Below are 12,119 nucleotides of genomic sequence, written 5' to 3' on the forward strand. Positions count from 1 at the left end.
AAAAAAAAAAAAAAAAGAAAAGAGGTTTATTTGCCTCATGTTTCTGCAGACTGTACAGGAAGCATGACACTAGCATCTACATCTGATGAGGGTCTCAGACTGTTTCTGTTCATGGTGGAAGGGAAAGAGTAGCTGGCATATGCAGAGATCACATATTGAGAGAGAGAAGGGGAAAGCAAGAAGGAAGGGGTGGGTAGGTGCCAGGCTTTTTCCAACAACCAGCTCTAGAAGGAACTAATGGAATGAGAACTCATTATGGAGAGGACAGCACAAGACATTCATGAGGGATCTGCCCTCACCACTCAAGCACTTCTTTTTAGGACCCACCTCCAACACTGGGGATCAAACTTCCATTTGAGGTTTGGAGGGTCAAATATTCAAACTAGAGCAAGGTTATAAAGTAGTATCTATAGAAGGGCCTCTTTTTCTCTTCGCTGAACCATTTGTTAATGTAAGCATGAGCTCTAAGGGCAGACCACCTGGATTTAAATCCCAGGTCCTACATCCCCTAATTCTACTCACTGTCCCCTCAATGCCATTCACTCTCCAAATCCAAATGCCACTCAAACTTTTCCTCAACCATGGAACATGGTATTTTCCCCTCTATATCTACATATGGAAATCCTACTCTTTTTCAAGATCAGGCTCTCCATCACATCTCCTTAAAGCTTGTCTTTGCTTCTGCTCTATCCAAGAGATCCACCCTTCAGAGAATTCCTCTGGTACTCACTGTCTAAGGAACTGCTTTGAAAAGATCTTTCCCACTATATTAGTCCATTCAGGCTGCTATAGCAAAGTTCTATAGATTGGATGTCTTATAAACAACAGAAATGTATTCCTCATGGTTCTGGAGACTGGAAAGTCCAAGAACAAGGGGCAGGTTGACCTGGTGTCTGACGAGGGCCCACTTTCTGGTTCATAGATGGTGCCTTCTTGCTGTGCCCTCACATGGTAAATGAGGCAAAAGAGCTTTCCGGGGCCTCTTTTATGAGAGTACTGATCTCATTCATGAGGGTTCCACTCTTGTAACCTAATCACCTGTCAAATGTCCCACCTCCAAATATTATGCCTTCACTTTGGATATTAGGTTTCAATGTATGAATTTTGAGGGACACAGACATTCACTCTGTGTCACCTAATCTGTATTTGTTAACTCACTTTTTATGTATAAATACCTTATTTTCCTAAATAAGTTTACACTTTTGAGGCCAGGAAACATATAGATGGTGAGTGCTTTGTGTTTGTCGATTAATTTCAGGCCCCTGCAACACATCATACCACATTCACATAGTTGTAACACCCAAGAACTTTGCTATAATGCTGTGCAGCATCACCCAGATAGGTATTCTCATATTCTGTTGGTAAGGAGGTACAGCCCTTTGGACAGCAATTTGTCTGTCGCTCTCCAAATTTTAAATGCCTATACATTTTGACCTGGTGATATGGTTTGAATATGTGTCACCTCCAGATCTCAGATTGGAATGTAATCCCCAGTGTTGGAGGTGGAGCCAGTGGGAGGTGTTTGGGTCATGGGGGCAGATCCCTCATCAGTGGCTTGGCGATGAGTGACTTCATGTAAGATCTGGTTGTTTAAAAATGTGTGACACCTCCCCACTCCCTCTCTTGCTCCTGCTGTCACCACATGACCCACCTGCTCACCCTTTGCCTTCTGCCATGATTGTAAGGTTCCTGAGGCCCTCACTAGAAGCGGGTGCTGGAGCCATGCTTGTACAGTCTATAGAACTGTGAGCCAATTAAACCTCTTTTCTTTATGAATTACCCAGTCTCAGGTATTCCTTTGCAGCAACACAAGAATGGGCTAACATACCTGGCAATTTCTAGAAGTGTGTCTCAAATACTTTCAAAAGTGTCTAAAAATATGTATGAATAGGAATATTTGCAGCATTGTTTATAACCATGAAAAAATGGAAACAACCTAAATGCTCAACATTAGGAGACTGAACAACTTACTGCAATGAAATACTAGGTAACCTTTAAGAAGACTAGGTCCAAATATACTGACATGGAAAGATATCTAGGATATACTATATATTATTAAAAGAAAATTGCCAAACATTATAAAATGACTTATTTTTTTTAAACATGCATATAGATGTATTTGCATGCATAGAAAAAGTATCTGGTTCGCACCAAATTGTCAATAGGAGGTGTCCCTTGGAATAGGATAGGAAGTGGAGGAATGTTCTGGTTTTACTTTATGCACTTCCAGAACATTTGAATTTTTTTCAAATATTAAGTTTATAATTCTTTAAATATAGATTCACCAAAAAAGATAAACATGACGCTCCATTATACACTCATCAAGAAGTTGAATTACTCACATGCCCACTTCATTATCAAGTAGTTGGGGCATAGGCATGGGCACAAAGGCCTCAGCAGGCTGCACTATGGCTTTAGCCTCAGTAGAGTTTCAGACCCTGCTTTTTTCCCTGAGGAAGGCATACAAGATGTTCAATTAGCCATAGCAGTTGAGGCCAGGGAGGAATAAAATGGGCAAGGGAGCCAAGAGGGTGCTGGCCCAGAGCAAGGTTGGGTGAAGCCACACAGACTCCACCCATTCAAAACTGTCATGTTGGGCCGGGCATGGTGACTTACACCTGTAATCCCAGCACTTTGGGAGGCTGAGGTGGATCACTTGAGGTCAGGAGTTCGAGACCAGCCTGGCCAACATAGTGAAACCCCATCTCTATGAAAAATACAAAAATTAGCCAGGTGTGGTGGCACGTCACTGTAATCCCACTTACTCGGGAGACTGAGGCAGGCGAATCACTTGAGCCCAGGAGACAGAGGTTGCAGTGAGCTGAGATTACACCACTGCATTGCAGCCTGGGCAACAGAGTGAGACTCTGACTCAAAAATCAAAACAACAACAACAACAAAAGAACTGAACTCCCAATCCAACCTTCCCTCCAGAGTACTCTCTGGTCCCTCTGGGCTCTCGAATCATATTTAATGCCCTTCTAGTTCTCACAGTTTAGCCCTAAATTATTTTCATCTACCCTTTCCAATCAATCATAAGCAGGAATGCATGATAGCATTTTGGGGTCAATGAGAAGATTCTAGTCCTTCCCTCTCCCTCAGTTCCTTTCTGATCCAATAGTCTGAAAGTTTGAATATGTATTTTGCTTATCTTAAGGCTTTAAGACAGACCAAAATGAGCATATCTCTCTAGGAGGTCCCTTCTTATTCTGTTCTCAGACGATGACACCTTACAAGAAATAGAGGATTGGGCAAAGAGTTGGATCTGGGGTTGGTGGGAAGAAGGAAGTGGATGGCAAAGCCCAGAGCGAGGGTGGGTAGGAAGTGCGGAGGATGTAATGAAGCTGGGCACACTGGAGGGGCCCCGCCTACCTCATGAGGATCACAAGGGCTGACCCAGAGCTCATGTCTTATGCATCTAAAACCGGAGAGTCAGCCCGGTGCAGAAGCTCAGTGAGGCTGGGCTATGGAGAAACAAGAGATCAGTGGCAGCAACAGGCCTCAGCGCTCATGGTGGAAAAATTAGAGCAGTGCTTAGCCCTGGCACCTGAGGACCATTTTAAAAATGCAGATGCCTAAGCCCTACTTCAAATATTCTAATTCGATTGGCCTAGCATGAGGCCCAAATATCTGTCGTTTGAAAGCCTTCCAGGTAATGCTGATATGTTGTCAGGTACAACATGACTAAGTCAGAGGGAGACATTTGTACTCACAGACTGGGAAGACAGGAGATGCACAGAAAGGGTGCAAGTCAGTTCAGTGTCTGACCCCACAGGGAGGGGACCTGTTTGGATGGCCGGGGATCTGAACAGCCTCTCAGCTCCTGGAGCACTTACCTTTCCTAACCCTGGAGGATGCAGTCTTGGGGGAGAAACAGCAAGTCCTACAAGCAGGGAAATTAGCTCCTCAGCTGTCCCACCACACTGCCCAGGGAAAGCTCAGGCTGTTGGTGCCTTTGCGCAACTTCTGAGCCATTTCCTGGCCTTTGAAATGAGCCCTTTCCATGGGCAGAACAAAGTGAAGAGTTAAGGAGAATTTCCAAGTAAAACAGACTCCAAATTTAGCTATTAAGAAACCAGACTCCCAAGGCAGCCATTAGCAAAGCTAAAATTCACTGACTATCCGCACAGAACTTCATTTTGTCTTTTGGGAATTTGGAATGAATTGGGATTAAAAACAAACATTTTTAATAACATCCTCCAAAAACTGGTTCAACAATTAGCAACTTTATTTAATTACAGGGGAAGGAGAGGACAGAGAGAAAGAGGGAGAGAGAGCAAAAAAGAGGGGCATTGATGGCTGGAGGGTTTTTCCTTTTTCCTCTCTTGGAAATAATTCCTGTAACCATTCCAACACCAAATAGAAAGCTTTCTAAAAATATATTTACAGATAAGCCGCCGGCCTCTTCCCCGTGAAGAAGTGAATCAGATCCACGAGGACTGCAAGCACATGGGGCTCCTCGTGGGCAGAGGCAGCATTTTTTCTCAGGTAAGAGAAAGACTGGTCTTTACCTATCGCTCTAGGTAGGAGTCTCTCTGGTTTCCTAATGCTGGTCACAGTTTCTTCACAGCTGTGCCGGGGTACCCAGCCACAAGTCATCTAGGGATGAAGCTCGCGTATGCAAAAAAAAAAAAAAATAAAAGGCGGGGACAGTGCACCCCTCGGGCCACGAGGGGGCGCTGAGTGAAAATGGTTTGGTAGTCGCGGCTCTGTGGTAAAGATAGAGGCAGACACAGGATGGTCAAAGCAGACAATTTACAGTACGGATGATAAGAAACATCACAGTCATGCTATAAATAATTTGTCTCCTGTATAATTAATCCTAGTCCCTGTGAAAGCAATTCTGGCCGTTCTTAGCTCAGCCCTGGGTTCTGACTTGGTGACCCTGCTAAGCCTTAGTGGCCTCTGTGGCCGGGAGCAACCCGACAGCATTGGCAGGCCCGGGTGACGCCTGTCGGAGAGATGGAGGACCACCTGGGCATAGCCCCCAATGCCAAACTCAAAATCAGCCACAGCCGGTGTTCCTCACCCTTAGGCTGGGAGATTCAGGAGTCGAGCCCTCCTCCCTCCCTCCCTTCCTTGAAAAGCCACGCCCAGCTCCACAGTGGGGACCCTGGCTGGCCCTGCACGCACTGCCCGAGGGCTGCTGCTGCCGTGAGTGAAGTGAGCTGCCCTTCAGTCCCTCACAGCAACACGCCCCTCCCCAGGAATGGACTCCAGGGCAGAGGCTTAAGAGAAAAGGTAACACCTGCTGCTCCCTAATTTGTCCTGTCCTTTGTCAACTTTCTTTCCCATTTTAAATATGCTCAGTTTCCCTGCTCCATCCCTGCCTCTCACAATTTCAGTGGATACTGAAATACCTACTTCTTGCCTCATACTTCTCAGATAAAATTGAAACTATCAGGCAAAACCTCTATATAAACTCATCGGTCCCCACATTTATTCTTTCCCCCTGTGTTAGTCCCCCCAGCCTGCTGTCACAAAGTGCCATACACTGCGTGGTTTATACATCATAGAAATTCATTCCTCATAGTTCTGGAGGCAGAGAAGTCCAAGATCAAGGTGCCAGCAAGTTCAGTGTCTGGTGAGGGTGCTCTTTCTAGGCAGCCATCTTTCGGCTGTGACCTCATATGGCAGAAGGGGCAAGAAAACTCCCTGGGCCTTCATGGGCTGTGCCCTCCTGACCTAATCACTTCCCAAAGGCCCCACTTTGCAAGACCATCACTTTGGGAGTTAGGATTCCAACATAGGAATTCAAGGGGTAGAGGCACAAATGTCCAGATCATAGCACCTCTTCCCTGAAGGTTCCAGAAATGAGACATTTCTCCTGTTCAAATCTAGATCGTCCATCTGTGCACTTGTTTCTCCAAGCTCCCTCCACCTTCACTCAAGGAAACATCCCCATGTTTTCTTGCATCTTCAACTTTTCCCCAACTTCCCCTTTAAACAAAACAGACTTAAAGTTCTCCCGGCCCAAACAACAAAACCAGAATGAGCACTTTTGCTGGGATGTGCTCCGTGACTTTTTTTTCTAGTCCTAGTCATAAATATTTTTCTGTACAAATCAGATAGCATAATTTAATGATTATGAATCCTAAGACATGCAATTTATAAAGACATGAGATACTTGTGTACTTGCTTAGCTCTTCCTTTGTTATTTGGCAAAATTTGTTATGTGCTAAGCAACAGGTGCTATTCTGGAAACTGAAACTATTAGGTTGGTGTAAAAGTAATTGCAGTTTTTGTGATTTTTTTTTAACTGCAAAAACTATAATTACTTTTGCGCCAACCTAATATGATGATAAATAAGATCTGGTCCTTCCTTCATGGAGCTGGTGGGAGAGAAAGTCAAATACATAGAAAATTACAATACAATGTAGTAAGCTCATCTATAAATATTTTTTAAAAGGCATTAAAGGGGGAGAGAGAAGGGACTTTCAGGCCAGGCTTTCTGGCTAGCAAAATCTTAAATAATGAGATAAACAACCAAACTGTGCATGAAACATGGCAGAGTACAAATAACTGATTTTGCACACCACATCGCACCACACAGATGTAGCTGGCACAAAGGCTTGAGGTAGTCAGTGGAGCTGGTATGAAGCGGTTCCTGCTTGTCAAGTACTGTCCTAATACTTTGCATGAGCCTTTATTTACATAGCAATACCTAATGACTCACCAATCTCATGCTTACCACATAGTCAAGCCCAGTCCCTGGCCACTAACAGGAGCCCTCTCAGCCCTCCTAATAACATCTGGCTTAATTATATGATTCCACTTTTACTCCACCACTCTACTAACACTAGGGCTATTAACCAATATACTAACCATATATCAATGGTGACGTGACATTGTCCGAGAAAGTACCTATCAAGGCCACCATACAACACCCGTCCAAAAAAGTCTTCATTACGGAATAGTCTTGTTTATCATCTCAGAGATTTTTCTTCTTCGCTGGTTTCTTCTGGGCATTCTACCACTCAAGCCTTGCCCCCACCCCGCACCTAGGAGAACACTGACCACCAACAGGCATTACTCCCCTAAACCCTCTAGAAGTACCTCTTTTAAATACCTCTGTATTACTTGCATCAGGAGTTACAATTACCTGAGCCCATCACAGCCTAATAGAAAGCAATCGAAAACAAACAATCCAAGCCCTATTCATTACAATCCTACTAGGCATCTACTTCACCCTACTACAAACCTCAGAATATTTTGAAGCACCCTTTACCATTTCCAACAGTATCTACGGTTCAACATTCTTTGTTGCTCTGGGCTTCCACAGACTTCACGTCATTATCGGATCTACATTCCTCATTATCTGACTTATTCGTCAACTATTACATCATTTCACATCAAACACTCATTCAATGTTCCAAACAAGCCTAGTATTTCCTTATTTTAGGTACTATTATTATCCTTATTTTACAGATAAAGGAGAAGACACACAGAGAGGTTAAGTAATGACAGAACCAGGATCCAAACTCAGGCAGTCTGATTTCAGAATCTGTCCTCTGAGGAAGACAAATCTAATGGGACAAGACTGGAGACAGGGGGTCCCTCTGAGAGCCAAGGATGCTGTTTGAACTTCAACTGTGGTAGTAGAGATAGAGGAGACATTCTGAGGATAATCCTGGAAAACGCACAGAATGTGGATATGAAGAGCAAGAGAGAGTCCACTGAGGCAGGAAAATCATGTGAACCTGGGAGGCGGAGGTTGCAGTGAGCCGAGATCGTGCCACTGCACTCCAGCCTGGGCAACAGAGCGAGACTCTGTCTCAAAATAAATAAATAAATAAATAAATAAATAATAATAAAGGGCAGGAGAAGGAAAAAGCTGCCCAGGTAGAGGCAGAAAGCGTGGACAGGTATGAAGAAAGTAACAAGAGTGTGAAGTCATGGAAGAAAGAGACGGGAGAGGTTCGGGAAGTGGGGTGGGGAATTCCAAAGAGTCAAGTGCAGGGAAGGCCACAGAGGATGAGGGCTGGAAGATGCCCAGTGGATTCCACACTTGCAGGTAACTTTAGTAGAGTAGTTGATGCAGCAGAAGTCAGACTGCAGCCAATTGAGATGTGAATGGGGGAAGGGCAAAGTGATAAATAATGGCCAATAAGCACCAACCAGTCTTTTTAATGCTGTGGCTAAAAGCAGGAAGAAAGCATTTGTGAGGTAGCCATAGGGGACAAGGTGGTCAACACAGATTTGTATTTGGTGTGGTCTAGATTGGGGTTATGAGAGCTTTAAGCCTGTTTGTTTACAGGCTAAGGAGAAGTTGAAGGAGTGTTTCCTGTGAAGGTGATGGGAGAATCCAGGGTCAAGGGCATAGGTGGACAATTTGGAGTTGAACAGCAAATACATCTTGTTCTCTGAACCTTCAGGTAAGGTTATAACAATGGATGTAAGAGCAAACAAGTTTATCTTGCCCAGCAGCTTCCATTTTCTGAGAAGTATGAGGCCTGATTGTCTATGAAATAGAGGGAGAGGCGCAGGAGTTGAGTAAGGAAATTGAGAGGAATGTTAAAGGTTTAGATTGAGAAAGGATAGTGAACAAGAAAAGTTGGAGGGACCCACAGAAGTTGGAGACCCTGAATATCTAGCGTATCGCTCAGCCTAGCTGCGTGATTTTTCTCTAACTCTTCTCAGCCATCTAGATTGGAGAAAAGCCATTTAATAAAATCTTTTATTAGAGCTGGGATTGATTGTGTGGGTACAGCAGAAGGGTAGAAATGCAAGCAAAATGAGGAGCAAGTGCGAGCCTACTTCAGTCAATTCTGTGTTCTGAGCTATGTGGAAAGGAAAGAAGAGACCTGAGTGGAGCAATAGACCTGAACACAATGGGTGAATGAGGATTCTGAAGTTTTCATGAAAAGGAGAGCTGTAGTGTGAATCAGAAATTGAGTTGTTCCTGGTGACGAGGAGACTCATGGCATTGGTCATGAGTGTGAATTGATGCAGAAGGGTGGACATAAAGATTCTGGGAGTTGTGGCAATAAGGACAGTGAGAAGCAAGTTTGCTGGGTTGCACATATGGACATGGAAGTCACCCTGGGCATAAATGGAGTATAGAGAGGGGCCTAAGACTTCAGTGAAGGTGTAGAAGGGCCAGGAGGTAAATGTATGACAAAAAGGAAAAGGAGCAGAGTCAATTGTACAAGAGTTTGTATGGAGACTGGAGGGTGAATGGCCTGGATCCAGCACTGGGGAGCGAGGAGGAGCCAAACCAAGAGGAACATGAGAAACGTCCTAAACACAAGGTTTTGGATTTTTAGTTTAGTGCATTTCCTCGAAGTCATATTTGATTCTCTGATGATTTGTTTTCTTATTTTCCGGTGTCTCCTCAGACATTTCGCATTGCACCCTCAATGTGCATCACTAAACCAGAAGTTGATTTTGCAACAGAAGTATTTCGTTCTGCCTTAACCCAACACATGGAAAGAAGAGCTAAGTAACATTCTCAGAAATAAAACTACAAGTCTCAAGAATTTGCCACTTACGTTCAAGGGTGAATTTGAAGAATTTCAGAACCACTGGTATCCAGAGAACACCTGCAGCTCTCCACAGAAGCTGTAGAAGACATGGTTGACTGCCTACCAACCATATTTGTTAGCAGAGCCCCTATTATCTTGAGAACTCCATTCTTCAGGGAAAAGATCTCCCTAGCTCAGAGAATAAATCCTAATTAGTTTATGTTAGGTATGGTAATTTGATTCCCCTTTGCAGTGATTGGTTTATGCATGAATATGTGATGTATTTTTGTCCAACAAATCTTGAAGAAAAATATTTTGGTGGAGGTGCCTTCAGGGAAAGTTTGCTTCACCTCTCACTCTTCAGCTCAAGTAGAGATGTCTTGTTCTTGCACTGAGAACACCCTATGTCCATAATGAGATTCTTGGCACCATATCAGCTGTCTTGAAGTCATGAGGACAACCCTTTTTGGTGAGGCTGGAAGATTGATGGAAGGAAAGTGCTTAGTGATGTCAATGAGCTACTTACTTAAGCATTCCTGGAGCCACTCTACCTCAGGGCTTCTTGATATATGAGGTAATAAATTCCTTCTACTGTATAAGACTTTTTTATTTTTCACTGTTATGGTCAAAACCATCCTGAGAAATGAGGCAGAAAATACCCTCAAAGAAACAACAGTTTCCCTCTCCTTTAACTCCCTTAAAACATCTGTCAGAGCCTTCTTTTCTTGTCGTTACCTATTACCAACATCCCACTCTGGTCTGAACCCTTATTACTCCCATTGCAATACTCTCAAAGACCATAGTTTCCCAAACTCTAGTCATTAGAATACACACTTATATAATTTCTCCACAGAGGCCTACCACTTATCTTAGGTATATTTTTCCTTAATTTGACTTTTTTTACCAAGATGTACAGTAAACTTTCTGTAATTACAATAAATGATAAATCATTCCTACTTGTCATAAGTAGAAAGTAACCATAAAAACAGAGTGAACAGAAAACAATGTAATTCCGTTTTAGCAAGATGCAGTTTTTGCAAATGTTCTCAGCCTGAGTCCTATTCTTTCTTTGTTCAAAAGGGAGATTAGGGAGTAGTCAAAATGCCGGGTGAGGTGGCTCATGCCTGTAAATCCCAGAACTTTGGAAGGACATGGCAGGCGGATCACTTGAGGTCAGGAGTTCAAGACCAGCCTGGCCAACATGGTGAAACCCTGTCTCTACTAAAAATACAAAAATTAGCCAGGTGTGATGGCACATGCCTGTAATCCCAGCTACTCAAGAGGTTTAAGTTTGAGTTTTATTGTTTCCTTTTCATATTTTACTAAATTCCTAAATTGTGTTTTCAGTGTTCTTCCCTTTTCCTTTACCTTAAAGGAAAAGGAATGTTGGAAGTAGAGGGCTCTGAAGAAGAACAGGAAAATAAGTATTGACCTTTCTTGTTCAGTGTCCCTGACTGTAATTTTCACTGGTAAAGAGAATAACATTCCAGGCAGGGTGAACTACAGAAGCAAAGAACTAAGGTGCATGACATGGAAAGAATGGTGGAAATAAAGCTCAAAAAGCTTGTTTGGGGACAAGGAGGCGGTGGTTGCGGTGAGTGGAGATCGTGCCATTGCACTCCAGCCTGGGTCCGTTTCAAAAAAAAGAGAGAGAGTATTTGAAATATGTTAAAAAATATACTGGCAAACTGAGAACTTCTCCTAAATACAAACAGAATAGGGCATGGAGACCTGAAGGGAAATCACTTTCTCAGCATGTGATTGAATGCATATCAAAAGTCGTGTTTCTGTTTGAAGCTAATTGTCCTCATTTTCTAACCCCTCCCCAACACCAGGTGTCTGTTCTGCTGATGCTCTGCTGATGCATCCTACACCTCACTGCCAGATTTGTTCCATCAGGCATTAACTGAAACATAGCATTCCCTGGCATAAAACCTTCCGGCAACTTGCCATTAACCCCGGATGAGGTCAAAACCCTTTAACAAGGAGCCCGATGCTGTCTAGTATCCAATATCCAAATAGAGTGAACACTTTAGAAATGTTCTGTTTGGGCACAGTAGAAAGATCATTGGAATAAGAGTCAAATGACCTGAATTCTAAATCCAATTCTTCCCCTTATTTGCTATAACTGACTTTGGGCAAGCCTTTTAACTTCTTTTTAACCTCAGTTTGTTCCCAAGAGTGTAAGTATTTGCCCTTCCTACCTTCCAGAGTTTCCTTGGGAATAAAGTGACCCTGTGGATGTAAAAGTGCTTTGCAAACCAATGACCTAGACAAATAGAAATTTCTTCCTTTCAAGCCACATTTCTCCTCTTTCACTACAAAATCTTTCTCAAGAGCAGTTTTTGTGCCTTACTTATACATCTTTGCCTCCTACCCAAGCCCCAACCACTACGATTTCATTCCTATTTCTCATTCCTTGGAAATGCCTTTTCAGAAGGCACCTAGTAACATCTTTAAAACTGAAACTTAATGTTTCCTTTAAATGGTCTTTCTGAACAATTGCCACTTCCTTCATTAGCTTCTGCAGTGTGGTCCTTCTATCTCAGATGGTTTTCTCAGCCTCTTTTCTGGCAACTCCTCAACTACAATGTTCTGTCCTGAGCTGTCTCCTCTTCCATGCTATACTCTCTCCCTACAGGCAACCTTATCCAC

General features: G+C 43.2%; 1 protein-coding gene across 2 annotated transcripts in view; it reads left to right on the forward strand.

The window, feature by feature from the left end:
* Positions 1–10,416, forward strand: part of AGXT2 (alanine--glyoxylate aminotransferase 2) — a 46,345-nt gene extending 35,929 nt beyond the window's left edge. The window contains exons 13-14 of one of the 2 annotated variants that reach the window (XM_017894522.1): positions 4,390–4,488; positions 9,339–10,416. In XM_017894522.1, coding sequence (XP_017750011.1) covers positions 4,390–4,488; positions 9,339–9,446 — 207 coding nt within the window. In that variant the 3' untranslated portion in view covers positions 9,447–10,416. The remainder of the gene's footprint in view (positions 1–4,389; positions 4,489–9,338) is intronic. The other variant, XM_017894523.1, reaches the window with a different exon arrangement.
* The last annotated feature ends 1,703 nt before the right edge of the window (positions 10,417–12,119 follow it).

The sequence above is a fragment of the Rhinopithecus bieti genome, unplaced genomic scaffold, assembly GCF_001698545.2.
Source record: "Rhinopithecus bieti isolate Rb0 unplaced genomic scaffold, ASM169854v2 scaffold_25530, whole genome shotgun sequence".
Lineage (NCBI taxonomy): Eukaryota > Metazoa > Chordata > Mammalia > Primates > Cercopithecidae > Rhinopithecus > Rhinopithecus bieti.